This window comes from Moschus berezovskii, chromosome 13, assembly GCF_049115385.1.
Source record: "Moschus berezovskii isolate FMDL1 chromosome 13, NW_MosBer_1.0, whole genome shotgun sequence".
Classification (NCBI taxonomy): Eukaryota; Metazoa; Chordata; class Mammalia; order Artiodactyla; family Moschidae; genus Moschus; species Moschus berezovskii.
Genome location: NC_142472.1, coordinates 65,607,133 through 65,622,168, shown reverse-complemented (window position 1 = coordinate 65,622,168; position 15,036 = coordinate 65,607,133). Strand labels below are relative to the sequence as shown.

Sequence of the window (15,036 nt, the reverse complement as noted above, 5' to 3'; positions counted from 1 at the left end):
CTGCCAGGAGGATTTTCCCAGCCTGCGATCATGCAGGTGCTTGACCCCGCTTCACCCTGTTTTTTGGTTAAGCTGTGGATCCTGGACTAAATAAACCTGCAAGGCTCTTCAAGGCCCCCTCGCCGCCTCCTTCCTCCCTTAATAGCTTCATCTCCTGTCAGTCTCTCACTCCACGATTGTCCTCATTTATTTATTCAGAAAATAAGTGTGGGGTGATCCCCACGGGTCAGGCTCTGGGTAAGACACTGGGGACACAATGATGGGGAAACAGTCATGGTCTCCCATCCTATGGAGTCTGGGACCGGGCATCACGACCTCCCGAGTCCCTTCCATGTGCTGGTCACCCTTCCAGTGCTGCCAGCTGGCAGGTCTCAGACCTCCCCTGACCACCTGCGCCAACCCCCGTCCCATCCAACACACACAAGTCTACAGTCAGGCCCCGCATACTGCCTCATGCAGGCAGCTCACACTCCACATGGCACCTGCAGTTTACCTGCCCCAGGTCTGCCTGTCTCACTAGACTGTAAAGTCCCTGAGAGCTGAGGCCCGGCACGGGACCCACACACAGATAGCAAAGAAATAAAGGGAGGACGGAAGGCTGGGGTTGCTAGCTGAAGGGAGATTCTTCATAGATATTGTCGCCTGCTTCTCCACCCCAAGGTCCCGGGACCCTCCCCGGAGCCCAGCCACCTGGCCGTGAGCCTAGCTCTGCATGTCTGAGCTGCAGGCCCCCGGGCCCCCACTGCACTTCCCTCACCTGTAAAATGGACACAACCAGCACCCGCCTCCGTGCTGTCACTGAGATTATTTATACAGCGTTCAGTCCTTTATGTGGGAGCTGCTGCGGCTCCTACGTCATCCCCAGTGAGTTGTGGCTTCTGTTTTACTTAATTAGCAGGGCTTAACGAGCCCTTGTTCAGGTTTTCTCATTTTCAAATTCAAATTTGAATACGAAATTTAAACAAGTACTGTTTTCACTAGGACTAATTAAAAAAAAAAAATTGTGCAGCTGTACAGCTACAAAATCACCCCACCCGAGACCTCGAAGGGAGCAGTGGGGAGCCGACCTTGTGGGCCATCTCCAGGGGCTTGCCTCCCTTGATGAGGATGCCGTTCTGGGCGGCCACCCCGGTGCCCACCATGACGGCCGTGGGCGTGGCCAGGCCCAGCGAGCAGGGGCAGGCGATGCAGAGCACCGTGATGGACGTCTGGAACGCGAACCGCAGGACCACCTCTGCCTGGGAGATGCCCTTGCTGGGGGCCTAACGAGAGGGAAGAGACGGAGGCAGGCTGAGAGTCAGATGAGGCATCACACAGAACTCTGATCACAAAAGAACGTCTCACTGTAACGGTCTCTATGGGAACAGTATCTAAAACAGCGTGGACATATGTGTGAGTAACTGATTCACTTTGCTGCACAGTAGAAACCAGCACAACGTTGTAAATCAACTATGTTCCCATAAAAATTCATTAAAAAAATAAAAAAGAACATCCCAGTGCAGCTGGGGTTTCTGAGATGGCTGGATGGTGCTGGGCTCAGGATGCGTGCTATCGCGTGGTTCACGTTACTGCTCCACATCCCACATTCCAACCTGATCTTCAGGGAAAGGCATTATAAGAGGGGAGAATTACACAAAAAACCCCAAAGGAGAACACAGACTCTAGAATTGGACCAGGTAGGTCCATGTCATGGCCCTGATGGTGTGTCTCAGCTTCCTCAAAACGGAGATGATAATGCCCATCTCCCAGGTTTTTGTAAGGATTAAATGAGATAATATACAGTCCATGGGGCCACAAGAGTCAGACACGACTTAGCGACTAAACCACCACCACCACATATAAATACATATAAATATAAATGTACATAAGACCACACCTGACAGAAAGAGAAGCTTCTGAGAAATTATAACTATTACATTATCATTATTATTTTATTATTATAAAGCTTTAAAACATTATAGATAACAGATACAAGGATATTTCTCATAGTGTTTTTTCATAAAGGCAAAAAACTGGGAACAATCAATAGGGGATTGGTTAAATTGTATGTACGGCATGCATAATGGAATATTATGTGGATGTTAAAATGATGATGTACACATATACTTATTGACATGGAAAGATACCAGTAACACTGGTGACTTAAAAAAACAAGCACAAGATGGCATGTGTTATTTAGTGTAAAATTATCTGCCTATATCTCTACACAGCCCTTCAACAATCCTGCAAAGATGTTCACCAAAGTATAGGGGTTTGGAGCCATCTTTATTTTCTTCTATTTTTTCACTACTGTTTCCTTTATAAATCCCAAACCAAAAAAAAAAAAAAACAAACCAGGTCTTCTTCCCAGTTACCTGGTGACACAATCAGTATGATTATCTGCAATCTAACATCTTGAGTGATCCCAGTTTATCTTTCAAAATGGCTAGTGGCTCTGGTGAACATGAGAGATGCTGTAGTCACTTAATTACAGTCAAACGTGTGTTTTCTAAATGGAGGATACAGACCACCATCTCTTCAGCTTCCATCTAGTCTTTGAAAGGTGGGATTCTAAAATAAGATACGTTAGTAAGGATCATTCAATTTTCACAGAAACAGTTTGATTTAGGTAGAAGGGCATGGTGTTTAACCCATCATGTGATGTTTTAGAGGTAAAGATGGGTACTTTTTTAAAGCCAGGGATTCTTGTCAAAATCACACCTGGCATTCTGAGGGAGGTGGGGTGCACTTCTGGAGGGGAACATGAATCCTGTCCCTACAAACAATTTTCACAGAGCAGAGTAACAAGAATGTCTGAAAGGAACATATAGTACCTCCAGTGCCAGCATCCTCCCTGATATCGCAAATAAAAACAAAAGAAGCAAAAGTAAGACAGAAAGGCAGGGATCAGCAGGAAGCCACCCTTTCCAACTTGTTCAGGACTGTTTCCCACAGCCACATGCCAACGAGATGCTCTCCCACAAAAGCCAGAATTTCTGGCGGTCATGTGCCATAATAACCACTGGTAAGAAGTTCTAGGAATACAGTCACAGGCTTCTCTTAATAGCACAGAAATCTCCTTAGATGTCGGAATGTATCTAACTTGGACATCTTTCATTTTAAGCAAGGAAATGTGAGGGACGAAATGACATGTAAATTAATGACATGCACCCAAGTATATATGATATGCCCCTATAGATAAAAATGTTGTTTTAAAAAAATATTCATTCTGTATTTACAGTTTGGACTGCAAGGAGATCCAACCAGTCCATTCTAAAGGAGATCAATCCTGGGTGTTCATTGGAAGGACTGATGCTGAAGCTGAAACTCCAATACTTTGGCCACCTCATGCGACGAGTTGACTCACTGGAAAAGACTCTGATGCTTGGAAGGATTGGGGGTGGGAGGAGAACGGGACGACAGAGAATGAGATGGCCAGATGGCATCACCGACTCAATGGACATGAGCTTGAGTGAACTCCGGGAGTTGGTGATGGTCAGGGAGGCCTGGCGTGCTGTGATTCATGGGGTCGCAAAGAGTCAGTCACAACTGAGCGACTGAACTGAACTGAAGGCAAAAATAAATATTAGAATGGGCTAAGTCTGAGATATTTTAAAAAATAAGGGAAAGTGGTGTTCCACTCACTGGGCAGTTATCAAATGCTACTCCCAGTGGGCCATCAGCTTTTTCTGTCTATCAAGGTTTCTCAAACTCAGCACTACTGACATTTGGGGCCAGATAGTTTTTTGTTGGGGCCTGTCCTGTGCATTGTTGGCTGTTTAGCTGCATTCCTGGACTCTACTTAAATGCCAGTAGCCCCCCTACCTTAGTCATGATAACCAAAAACATCTTCAGACACTGTCAACCAAAATCACCCCCAATTGGGAATCACAAATGTACACAGTCGTTTCCAAAGCAGAAAAAGGTTTCTTTTTTTGGCGGCCCCATGCAGCATACAAGACCTCAGTTCCCCAACCAGGGGTCGAACCCATGCCCTCTGAAGTAGAAGTGCTGAGTCTTAACCACTGGACCACCAGGGAAGTCCTTGAAGCAGAAACTTTTTGTAATTTTTTGAAATTTTATAAAATTGTATTTTCAAAGACATTGAATTGTATTTTCATATATAATGTCTAATAATTATCAAAAAGCTATTAGCATAACTTGGGAAGCTGCAAGGTTAGATTTACATGGACACAGCCAGCCAAAAAAATATTTTTCTTAAAACTGCTTAAAGAATATTATCATGCTATTGAAACTGCATGAAAACTCCAGGAGATGGTGAAGGACAGGGAAGCCTGGCGTGCTGTAGTCCATGGGGTTGCAGAGTCAGACACGACTTAGCGACTGAACAACAGAAACAATAATTGAAATCGTGGCTGATGCGACCTATCTTCCACGATGTGTGTTTCATAACCTCAAAAATGGCCAACAGTGCAAATGTGCAAATGCTTTAAGCATTACCACTGAGAGCCAGCGGTGTTTGAAATTATCAGGAAGTAAAAGGTGTCTTTAGAGAATAAAAAAAACCTGCAGGAGTCGAGTGACTGATTGATTGTCCCACCCTGGCTGAGGTTGTGCTGCCAATAAGTGAAGCAAACAAATAAGCTGTAATGGGGAATTAAAGCCCAATGAATCTAAGACATGAAAAAACAGTATTAATGGCAATTGATTATTTAAAACACAACAACCACACTGCCCACAGCATTCAACTTACAGGAAAGTATTTCTGAACAACACCAAAATCGATAAAACCGATTACAATCCATACCACCAACGTCACAGTTGAAATGATGATGATAAATGGGACAAAATATCCACTAAACCGGTCAGCCAGTTGCTGAATGGGTGCCTAGGGAAATAAAACACCAAGATCGTGGGAAGTTACAATCTCTGAAGAAATAGACCGGCCATGGGTGGACAAGGGCTGGGATTCCTAGCTCCTTCATTAACTACAGCTATTAGTCAATCTCTCTAACTCAATTAAATCTGCCTGATTTTGTGGGACTCTTGGAATAATTTCTAAAAGCAGGGAGCTGAAGTTATAGTGCTTTTAAAATTCCTTCAGTACCTTGGACATCTGGGCCTCTTCTACTAGCTTCACAATCTGGGCCAAGGTGGTGTCATTGCCCACGTGGGTGGCAGTGATGAGCACAGAGCCATGGGCGTTCATGGACCCGGCGATTACCATGCTTCCGGGCTTCTTGGTGACAGGCATGGCCTCTCCTAGAGGTGGGGAGGAGACCAGTTATGTGAGGAGCCCGATCGGTGTCCCCAGGGCCCAGGCAGGGCGCTGACGCCCACCCAAAGGGACCGAGTCCACACCTGTGATGAGGGACTCATCGGCCATGGTGTTGCCTTCTAGGACTTTCCCGTCCACGGGAAACTTGCCCCCAGGGACCACCTTGATGATGTCACCTCGTTGCACCAGCTCCATGGGCACCTGCTCCTCCCTGCAACAGAAGCCGCTCAGGTTACACTCGGGGCTGCGCGTGGAAGCCTGCCCCCCTGGCATGTCACCCAGGTCGGGTTCTGGACACTCCACCAGCTTTATTCCGAGCAGCAGTCATCACTTTATCTACTGTGTACACTGAGTCAATACTGTGCAGATGCTTAGGGCCAGGCACCATCCTAGAGCTGGGAGACAGCTGTGAGGACAGCCAAGTCCCAACCCTCATGAAGTCAATTCTGTGGAGCAAACAGACCAGCAAGATAGTTCCAAGACTTAAAGAAGTGCTATGCTGATGGTGAGTGACTGGAGGGCTGTTTTCGGTGGTGGAGGAGGAGGAGGGAAGGGGACAGGCCTCGTTTGAAGATGACATTTCAGCTGGATGACAAGAGGACCCAACTTACAAGGAAAGAAAACTCAAGGGAGAGGGACTTCCCTGCAGGTCCAGTGGCTAAGACCTCCACCCTCCCAATGCAGGGGGGCCGGGTTCAATCCCTGGTCAGGGAACTAGACCCCACATACTGCAACTAAGAGTTCATATGCTGCAACTTTAGATCCTGTGTGCAGCAACTAAGGCCTGGGAAAGAAAAGAAAATTCAGGAGAAAAAGAACAGCTAACGCAAAGCCCTACGGAAGGATGGCAGGGGCCTTTGAGAAACAGGAAGGCTGCAGGCAGGACTGGAGGGGTTTAAGTGAAGCAGACAGAACCCAGATCATGATGGGTCTTGCAGAGCAAAGTGTGGGCTTTGGACGTAAGGTTTTTAGTGGGAAAGTGACACTGGTTCACATTTTCAAGTCACGTCTCTGGCTGCTGCAAGAGGATGGGCTGTAGGGGCAACTACAGAAGCTGAGAGAGGAGTCAGGCTGTGGCAGCCTCTCCAGTGAAAGATGGCCTGGGCGGAAGGTGAGGGAAGAGAGACCAGGAGCTTTGGGGGCACAAGGTGTTAGAAAGACGTGTGGATGTGCTGAATGCCTAAGAAAAGCAAGCATGAGCTCTTAATTTCAGGTTGAGTAGCTGGGTGGATGAGAAGGCGTTTAATGATATGGAGACGTCTATGAGAAAGCAGCTACGGAAGGAGGGGAACAGGAAAGAAGAGGAGATGAGGTCTCTGGTCTCACATGGTAAGCCAGAGACGCTCGCCTGACTTCTACACAGATGTGGCCAGTCCAACAAGTTCATTCAGTTCAGTCCAGTCGCTCAGTCGTGTCCAGCTCTTTGCAACCCCATGGACTGCAGCACACCAGGCCTCCCTGTCTATCACCAACTCCGGGAGCTTACTCAAACTCATGGCCACTGAGTCAGAGAATAGGGAATGAGAAACTGGATTTGAGCTGAGACTAGAGGTCAAACCGGGAAGCTGTCAAAATACAGACAGAATCCAAAGTCTGAAATGGTAAGAGCTTCCCCAGGAGTGTGGCTGGAAGAGACCCCTCAGCCCTGGGATGCCCCATCTTGAGAGGCTGAGCAGGCGGAAGGGCCCACAGGAGCGGGCACCCAGCCCACGGCATGGAACATGCGGACGTTGTGGATGTTGATGCAAGTATGTGTAAAAGTCATCACGCCCTACACTTGGGATTTATGTTCTTCAGTGAAGGTAAGCGACAGCTTAATAAGAAAAGAAAAAGACACAGTTTTAAAGGGACCGAAAAGGAGGGGAAATGCTGGCGAGAGGCTGACATGAGCATTAAATGAGAGCCATGGTGGGATCTGGTTCATGGACATGATTTGATGTCTCTGGCAAAAGCGATTTTAGAAACCGGTGGAGGAACAAGGAAGGCTGGAGGGGGCTGAGAGACTGCAAGATGAGGAGACCAGACAGGAGCTGAAGCAACCTGCAGAAGAAGTTCTGCATCTCCCTGAAGTCAGAAGTGAGATCACAGGTAAAAGGGGAAAGTGGTGGGACCAGAGCAGTTTCTGGGATGCAAAGAAGGCCAAGAAATAACCATTAAAATGGGGCTGACCAAAGATATACAGAAGCCTTATTCTGCAAAAATGCCCATGTTATGAAATATGATGTAAGGGTCAGTTTGTGTGTGCGTGTACTTAGCAGCTCAGTCATGTCTGACTCTTGGTAATCCCATGGACTGTAGCCCGCCAGGCTCCTCCATCCAAGGAATTCTGCAAGAATACTGGAGCTGCTTGCCATTTCCTCCTCCAGGGGATCTTCCAGGCCCAGGGATTGAACCTGCATCTCCTGCATTGGTAAGCAGATTCTTTACCACTGTGCCACCAGGGGAGCCCAAGGATCAGTATATGTAACTGTAAAGAACATGGGCTCTGGAACTAACAGTGTAGGTTCTGTCCTAATTCCACTACTTAACACCTGTGTGACCCTGGGCCAGTTGCTTAGCCTCCCTGAACCTCAGTGTCCACATCTGTACAATAAGAGTACTAGGAGTTCCTTCCTCATAAGGGCTTTTTTCTTTTTCTTTTGGTTAAACACAAACATGTTAGTATAGCATCTGACAAACAGTAAATGCTATATAAGTCCCAACAATAATGACAATAATCATTATTGTTTTTAATATCTGCCAATCTTATACATAGGGCTTCCCAGGTGGTGCTACTGATAAAGAACTTGTCTACCAATGCAGGAGATGTAAGAGACACAGGTTCGACCCCTGGTTTAATCCCTGGGTCGGGAAGATCCCCTGGAGGAGGGCATGGCAACCCACTCCAGTATTCTTGCCTAGAGAACCCCATGGACAGAGGGTCACAAATAGTTGGACACAACTGAAGTGACTTAGCATTTAATCTAAAGAAGAAAGACACTTCTCCCATTTTTATTCTTGGGCTAGTTGAACTCCTACCTCAGCATCAAGTTGAACTCATATCTCTCAGTCTGTCTAAATCCTCCAAATCTTGTGAGGCAGACCCAGCTCATGCACCATGCTCTGGGAAGCTCTGTTTGACCACCACTAGCCTTCTCCTGCTAAGTTCCAGACACACTGCCTGTACCCCTCACTTGGCGTCTAGCACACATACACCCCCTTGAGCCCTTGCTCATCTTAGTATGCAAATGCTCTGCTTGCTGAAGTGGACCTACAGGAGGGATCTTTCTGTCGTGGCTGCGCCGGCCCTCGCAAGGTCGTGTGTCACGTTCTGTATACCATGGGTGTGTGCTGTGTAGCACACACGCTGATGCAAATTGATCAAGGACTTCTGACAGTGATGATTACCTGATGATCACGTTGTCTTCACCAAGGGTCACGACGGTGGCTTCCGTGGCTTGCAGAGACATGAGTTTGGCAAGCGCTTCTGAGGTTTTGCTCTAAGAAACAGCCAGAATGTGAGTGTGAGCGATAGTAAGCCGACCTGCGCAAACCCAAGCCACCACCCACAAGGCTGGTGTTAGAGAAGACCCTGCAAGGAAAGGCGGTCCCTTGACACAGCCCCTCCGCACCTCTGCAGGCTTTCAGGATGGGTGTAACCCACTGCCCAGGGACAGAGAGCTGTGCTGTCACCACCCTGAGTGGACGGTGCCACCAAGTCCCGCCAATTACATTTCAGTAATTACAAACAATACCCATCTGCCCACTGACCGTTTCCTTTTAGGTTCACTCTAATTTTTTTAGGACCTGAGTTCCATTCTTATAGGACACACTGATATCTGGAACAATGGTGGTAAACGGCACGACCCTGAGGTGGGAATGTGGATATCTAATCCAGGAAGCCACATGCTTGGTTATTTACCAAGAGACGTATGTGACCTCTGACCCGAAAGCCAGGGTTCTTTCCACTGCACGCGGCACCTGAACAAAGACTTTTAATAATTAACCAGATTAGCTGGGATTTTAGAAGTAGCGACTGGTTTGGAGATTAGCGGCCAGGGCACCTAATTATATGTAGGTTTCACGTTTCTTCGAGTCATGCCCTTGACGGCGTATCATGAGTAATTCTAACCACGGTGTTCAGATGAACTGAGGTTTGTGCTATTGAGGAAGGAGCTCTGCCTTTAACCTGAGGCTGCAGTTACCTTCACCACGTGTTCCAGCCACCGCCCCAGGGCGATGAAGACGAAGAGCATGGGGGGCGTGTCAAAGAAGGTCACGGGGCTCCTCTCGGCCTTCTCGGCCACGGCCACCACCAGGATGACGAGCGAGTAGACGTAGGCGATGCTCGTGGCCAGCACGATGAGCACGTCCATGTTGGCCACCCCGTGTCTCAGAGATTTGTAGGCCTGGACATAGAAGTACCAGCCGCCAAGAAACTGGAAGGCGATGCGGGAGAGTGACGGTCGTGACAGGGCCCCTCGGGACTGCAAGTGCTCGGGGCTCACCCACGACGCGGACAGCCCTCTGCCCTCCGTAACTGACACGTGTGAAATGTACTCCTCACTCAGAGGACTTCTGGCCACGGGAGTGGATGCTTACGGGGGACCTTTAAGACCCGGAGGACTTGACCACGTAAATGTATGTCCATGGATGGTGAAGATGGTGAAAGGTCATGGTGCGTTCATACTGGGCACAGTGCTATGCGGTCCCTGAAGAGACCGCTGGTGGGAGAGATGTACACAGTGCGTGGCTGAGTGAAAAAGCCAGCTACAGATCAGTGGGTCTGGTATAAGTCTATTTTGGCTGTAAAAAAGGCCCATGTCTGTAGTAGTGAATACATACACACACGGACATATATGCACGTAAATATGCATTTTTCCTATACAGATGAAGATCTGGAAAAAAAAAACAAATTCAGCCTACAAACACTTGACTCCAGACAGCCCTAATTAATATGAATTAATTCTAATATTCTAGTATTAAGCCTCATATCAAGTCAGGAGCTTTATTTTATATTCCAAAATAAACAGAAGGCACGTCTCCCACCAGAAACACAGCTAGCTCCTGAATGTGGTCCCCAAGGTAGATATAACACAAGGGCTGTGCCTTTTAAATTATGATTCCCTGGGACCACATCTCGGTCATTCAAGACAAGATACAGAAGAGCAGAAAGAGCTCCAGGGCGGTCCAGCTGCTGCTTCTAAGGGCAAATTCAGAGGGAAAAAAGCAAACGTGCTACACTGGATCACCAAGTCTTGCCTCGAGAGGGCTGCTGTTCTGGGGGAGTTTGGTCATCTGTGAACTGCCCGTGAAGCCAGGTCCTTTCTTGTCCCCGTGTTAGGCTCTTAGTGTCAGCCATAAGACAGAAACAATCAGCAACGGGCTGGGTAGTGGGGCAATAGGCAGGGAAGAGGCACTGGGAGCAACTGACAGCGCACTTAGAGGACAGCACCGGCCACGCACAGGCATGCAGGGCAGCCTCCTGCCAGCCCCCAGTACGCACCTGGACAAAGGTGCACAAGATAAAGAAGATGAGATTCACGATGGACAGCCCCGGGATGACGCTGTGGTCCAGGACCGTGGCCTGGGGCTCACGGCTGGGTATCAACATATAGATCATTAAACCCATGACGGGGATGCCAAACACCAGGCTGCACAGGAACGAGTTCTTCCACCTGGAAAGTAACACGGCAACACAGACATGTCAGGTTCCGCCTGTCCCCTGGCTTCCAGGCCGGTCCCCTCCCGAGGACTCGGTTTGAGGCTTGCCTCTGCCTCATGTCTGGGACAGACCACCAAGGGCTACAGTGAAAGCAGTGCTCGCTCCCTACACTGGCCATCTGGGGGACATCAAAGGCCTAAACCTCCCTGCAAGGATGCTCCAGGGATGTTTAGACATAACCCTGGTCTGCACGTGGCCGAACTGGTACCTCCAATCTACAGGTGAGGCAACCAAGGCCCAGAAAAAGCTGAGAGTTCAGCCCCAAAGAGGCTGACCATCCTCAGACTATGGTCGCTACTGTTTTTTCTTCAAAACTCACACATTAAGTGCTATCCAATCTGTTAGCCATCCGCCATAGGTAGCTATTTAAATTAAAATTAAAGTGAAGTGGAATTAAAAATGCATTTCCTGAGCCACAGTGGCTGCATTTCATACTGGGCAATACAGACATACAGCATTTCTGTCATAGCAGAAGGTACCGCAGGACAGTATTGTTGTAAAGGATTAACATTACGAGGTAAAGGTGATTAATTCAGCAGAAGGTGCTGTAGGAGGTGGCGACAGGGACCCTGATTATCACAGAATCAGGCAGGGGAGGTTTGGGGAGAACTGGCCACATAGGCAGAGCTACGGTTTATCCTTTCTGTTCTACCTACTGCTTTATTTCCACCTTGTGGTCCAAGTGATGAGCGCTGGGGATCCTCTGGGCCAGGGAGGCGTGAAAGCCAATTTCCTTGTTATCAAAAGGAGGAAACAAGAAAGAAGGCACTTGATTAGAACAGGCATTGGGAGAAAGCACTTTACATCTTTGGAAATGAGGTTAACCTACAACTGCCTCTGAGGACTCAGGACTTCTGTTCCCACATCACCCTACAGACGCCGTCCACAGTGACATCTGCTCCTTCTGTCGGCAAAGGCAGTGGACGCTGGGAGGTGACTGAGCCTGCCCCAAGCTGACGAATGCCGAGTTACAAGCTTAGGATTTGTGAGTGATAGACTCCCCAGTATCAGCTGGGGAGCTAGTCAGCGGCCACTGCTCTCTGCAGGATGAAACTGAAGGTTACAGGTCAACCCTCGACTGAAGCCACAGCATCATCGGAAGTGCTGGATCCAGTCACAGGTCCCCCGCCCCTCAGCACGGGCTCTCCTGCCGAGCAGACTGTGGCTCCAACAGCATCTGTGGTTTTTCAGGGATTATCTCACCCAGTTCTTTGGCTGCCTCACTTCTCTCCTCCACCCTTCTCTGCCTTATTTGATCTGATCACGAGATTTCTGATTCCGTTTATGAAATTACACAGAAAAAGCTGTCAGGAAATGTCCTGTCAGTCAGCACAATAGAAAGAGGGGCCCTGGGGACTCTGATGTTGGGATTTTACGCAAACATTTGTTACAGTAGGAGAAACAGCATATAAGGCCATCTAAAGACAAATCCTTCACAACTAATGCTGGCCGAGTTACATCAGGAAACGATGCCCCAGAGATGCAGGAATGGGGGCCAGACACTGGCAATATTCCCTGAGTAAGAACAAGGAGGGAGTTACAGTGATCTGGGTAGAGGCCAGCAGGGTATTCTAAACAGGAAGTGGTGGGGACCTTCCCTGGTGGTCCAGTGGCTAAAACTCTAAGCTTCCAAAGCAGAGGGCCTGGGTTCAATCCTTGCTCGGGGAACTAGATCCCACATGCTACAACTAAGATTACACATGCTGCAGCTAAAAAAGGGATCCCACATGCCACCACTAACACCCAGCGCTGCCAAATAAATTATCTTTTAAAATAAATAAAAAGAAATAGGAAGGGTACCGGAGATACGCTCCAAGCTCCACCTGGACACTCCCCATCATTACTGTATCCATCAACTTCTCTCCCTCACCAGTGCCTTATCATCACTGTTCCAAAAGACCTGCGGCACGGCAGAAACTGGATGCCCACTGAGCTTGGAGCTGGGAGATCTGGATTTGAGTACCAGGTCTTGCATCCTTTAGCTGGGTACGGGGGATCTAAGTCCTTGAACCTCTCTGGGGGATCTCTCTTCCTCATCTGATGAAGAAGCTGAGTTGTCTACCTCTAAGATTAAGGTACTATATCAACAGCAGTAACAGTATTTGCATATCAAAGAGCTCTGCTAGGCCAGACAACAGACGCCTCTCTTGCACACACACATACACACACACACACACAAAGGAAAATTTAACACAACTCAAAGCCTGCTCTGAAATGTTTCATAAGCCACAGTCCCTGCTAAACTTCACCATCAGTTGTTACGAGTTCATCTGGTTCAGTTTTGACTGTCTCGGCCCAGCCAGATCACCACTGGCGCTCTGATACAGCACAGAACTGGGAGAGGGTATGGACTGTCTGTGGACCAAGTGAGGAAGGAATGGAGTGCAGGTATATGAAACTGCGTTGACCCATTTTCCAAAGGAGAAATGACTGAATTCTCCTGTTGCAAAGAAGGCCCAAATGCAAGGAAACTCTTCCCAACACCAACAGTCCTTTCGTCTGCAGATACTTGGCACAGATGTAAATAATATTAAACATTATTATTAGTCATTTTTTTTTTTTTGGCTGTGTTGCATGGCTTGTGGGATCTTAGTTCCTAGCCAGGGATCGAACCCAGCCAGGCCTTCCTCAGTGAAAGCACAGAGTCCTAACCCCTGGATGGTACCAGGGGATTCTCACAATTAGTCGACTTAACACCATGTACCAGGAATCCTGGTGATGCTGCTGTTTCTCAGGGACTACTTGAAATTAAAATAATGTCTTTTTCTTTTTCCTGTTGTTTAGTTGTTAAGTCGTGTCTGACTCTTTTGAGATCCCATGGATTGTTGCCTGTCAGGCTCCTCTGTCCATGGGATTTCCCAGGCAAGAATACTGGAGTGGGTTGCCTTTTCCTTCTCCAGGGGATCTTCCCCACCCAGGGATCAAACACACATCTCTTGAAACTCCTGCATTAGCAGGTGGATTCTTTGCCAATGAGCCACCTGGGAAGCCCCCTGCACTGATTTGCAATCCCAGATTATCTGATACTTGGTCATGTATGGATGTGAGAGTTGGACTGTGAAGAAAGCTGATCGCCGAAGAATTGATGCTTTTGAACTGTGGTGCTGGAGAAGACTCTTGAGAGTCCCTTGGACTGCAAGGAGATCCAACCAGTCCATTCTAAAGGAAATCAATCCTGGGTGTTCATTGGAAGGACTGATGCTGAAGCTGAAACTTCAATACTTTGGCCACCTCATGCGACAAGTTGACTCACTGGAAAAGACTCTGATGCTGGGAGGGATTGGGGGCGGGAGGAGACGGAGACGACCGAGAATGAGATGGCTGGATGGCATCACCGCCTCTGTGGACATGAGTTTGATTGAACTCCGGGAGTTGGTGATGGACAGGGAGGCCTGGCGTGCTGTGATTCATGGGGTCGCAAAGAGTCGGACACAACTGAGTGACTGAGCTGAACTGAACTAAACCCTTATAGTTTATTTTAAAATAAGTCACCTTATTTCCATGGGAAAATCTGAAGGGTTTTATCAATATATTATACTAGCTGATTCTCTTTTTTTAAATTAGCTACATTTTGCTCATTTTTCTATCATGATTATAAATCACTGCTTTTAAAAAGGCAGGTGCAAAATTTTTTGGATGAATGACTCACCTCGATAAGTTTGACAATATCCCGCGGACCAATAATTTCAGGATCAAACTTCACGTGGGCTTTGCTGGTGGCGAGAGCCACAGAGGCATAGGTGATGCCGTCTGTCCTCCTGAGTTTGGACTCTATGTTGTGAACACAGGAGGCGCAGGTCATCCCCGTGATCTGCAGCAAAGGATGACAAAGATTCCACTGACCCAGGGTCCAGAGGACCCCATCAAAGGCATATAGGGAGCTGGTTAACAGGCAGCCACAAGAACTCTGTCCTTTCCAGCGTGCAAGCCTCCAAACCCCCAGTGTAAAATTTTAACCCCAGACTTTCCCCAGAGGCTTCAGGGAATATAACCAGTGGTTCCTCCCCACCTCAGGTACAGGAGATCAATCACTAAGTAGATGGCAAGGACTGAGGCCTGACTCCCAGCTCTGCTAATGATGGACTTTCACAGCCCTGTCCTGGTTATCCATTTC

At 48.0% G+C, this 15,036-nt stretch overlaps 1 protein-coding gene across 6 annotated transcripts in view; it reads right to left on the bottom strand.

The window, feature by feature from the left end:
- Window positions 1-15,036, bottom strand: part of ATP7B (ATPase copper transporting beta) — a 77,457-nt gene that overhangs the window by 11,637 nt on the left and 50,784 nt on the right. For 4 of the 6 annotated variants that reach the window (XM_055426173.2, XM_055426176.2, XM_055426168.2 and 1 more), the window contains 9 exons: window positions 14,572-14,733; window positions 11,579-11,655; window positions 10,704-10,875; window positions 9,403-9,636; window positions 8,606-8,697; window positions 5,302-5,429; window positions 5,048-5,202; window positions 4,694-4,828; window positions 1,068-1,262 (listed from right to left, as the gene is read on the bottom strand). In XM_055426173.2, the coding sequence (XP_055282148.2) occupies window positions 1,068-1,262; window positions 4,694-4,828; window positions 5,048-5,202; window positions 5,302-5,429; window positions 8,606-8,697; window positions 9,403-9,636; window positions 10,704-10,875; window positions 11,579-11,655; window positions 14,572-14,733 (1,350 nt within the window). The remainder of the gene's footprint in view (window positions 1-1,067; window positions 1,263-4,693; window positions 4,829-5,047; window positions 5,203-5,301; window positions 5,430-8,605; window positions 8,698-9,402; window positions 9,637-10,703; window positions 10,876-11,578; window positions 11,656-14,571; window positions 14,734-15,036) is intronic. The other 2 variants (XM_055426174.2, XM_055426175.2) reach the window with 1 other exon arrangement.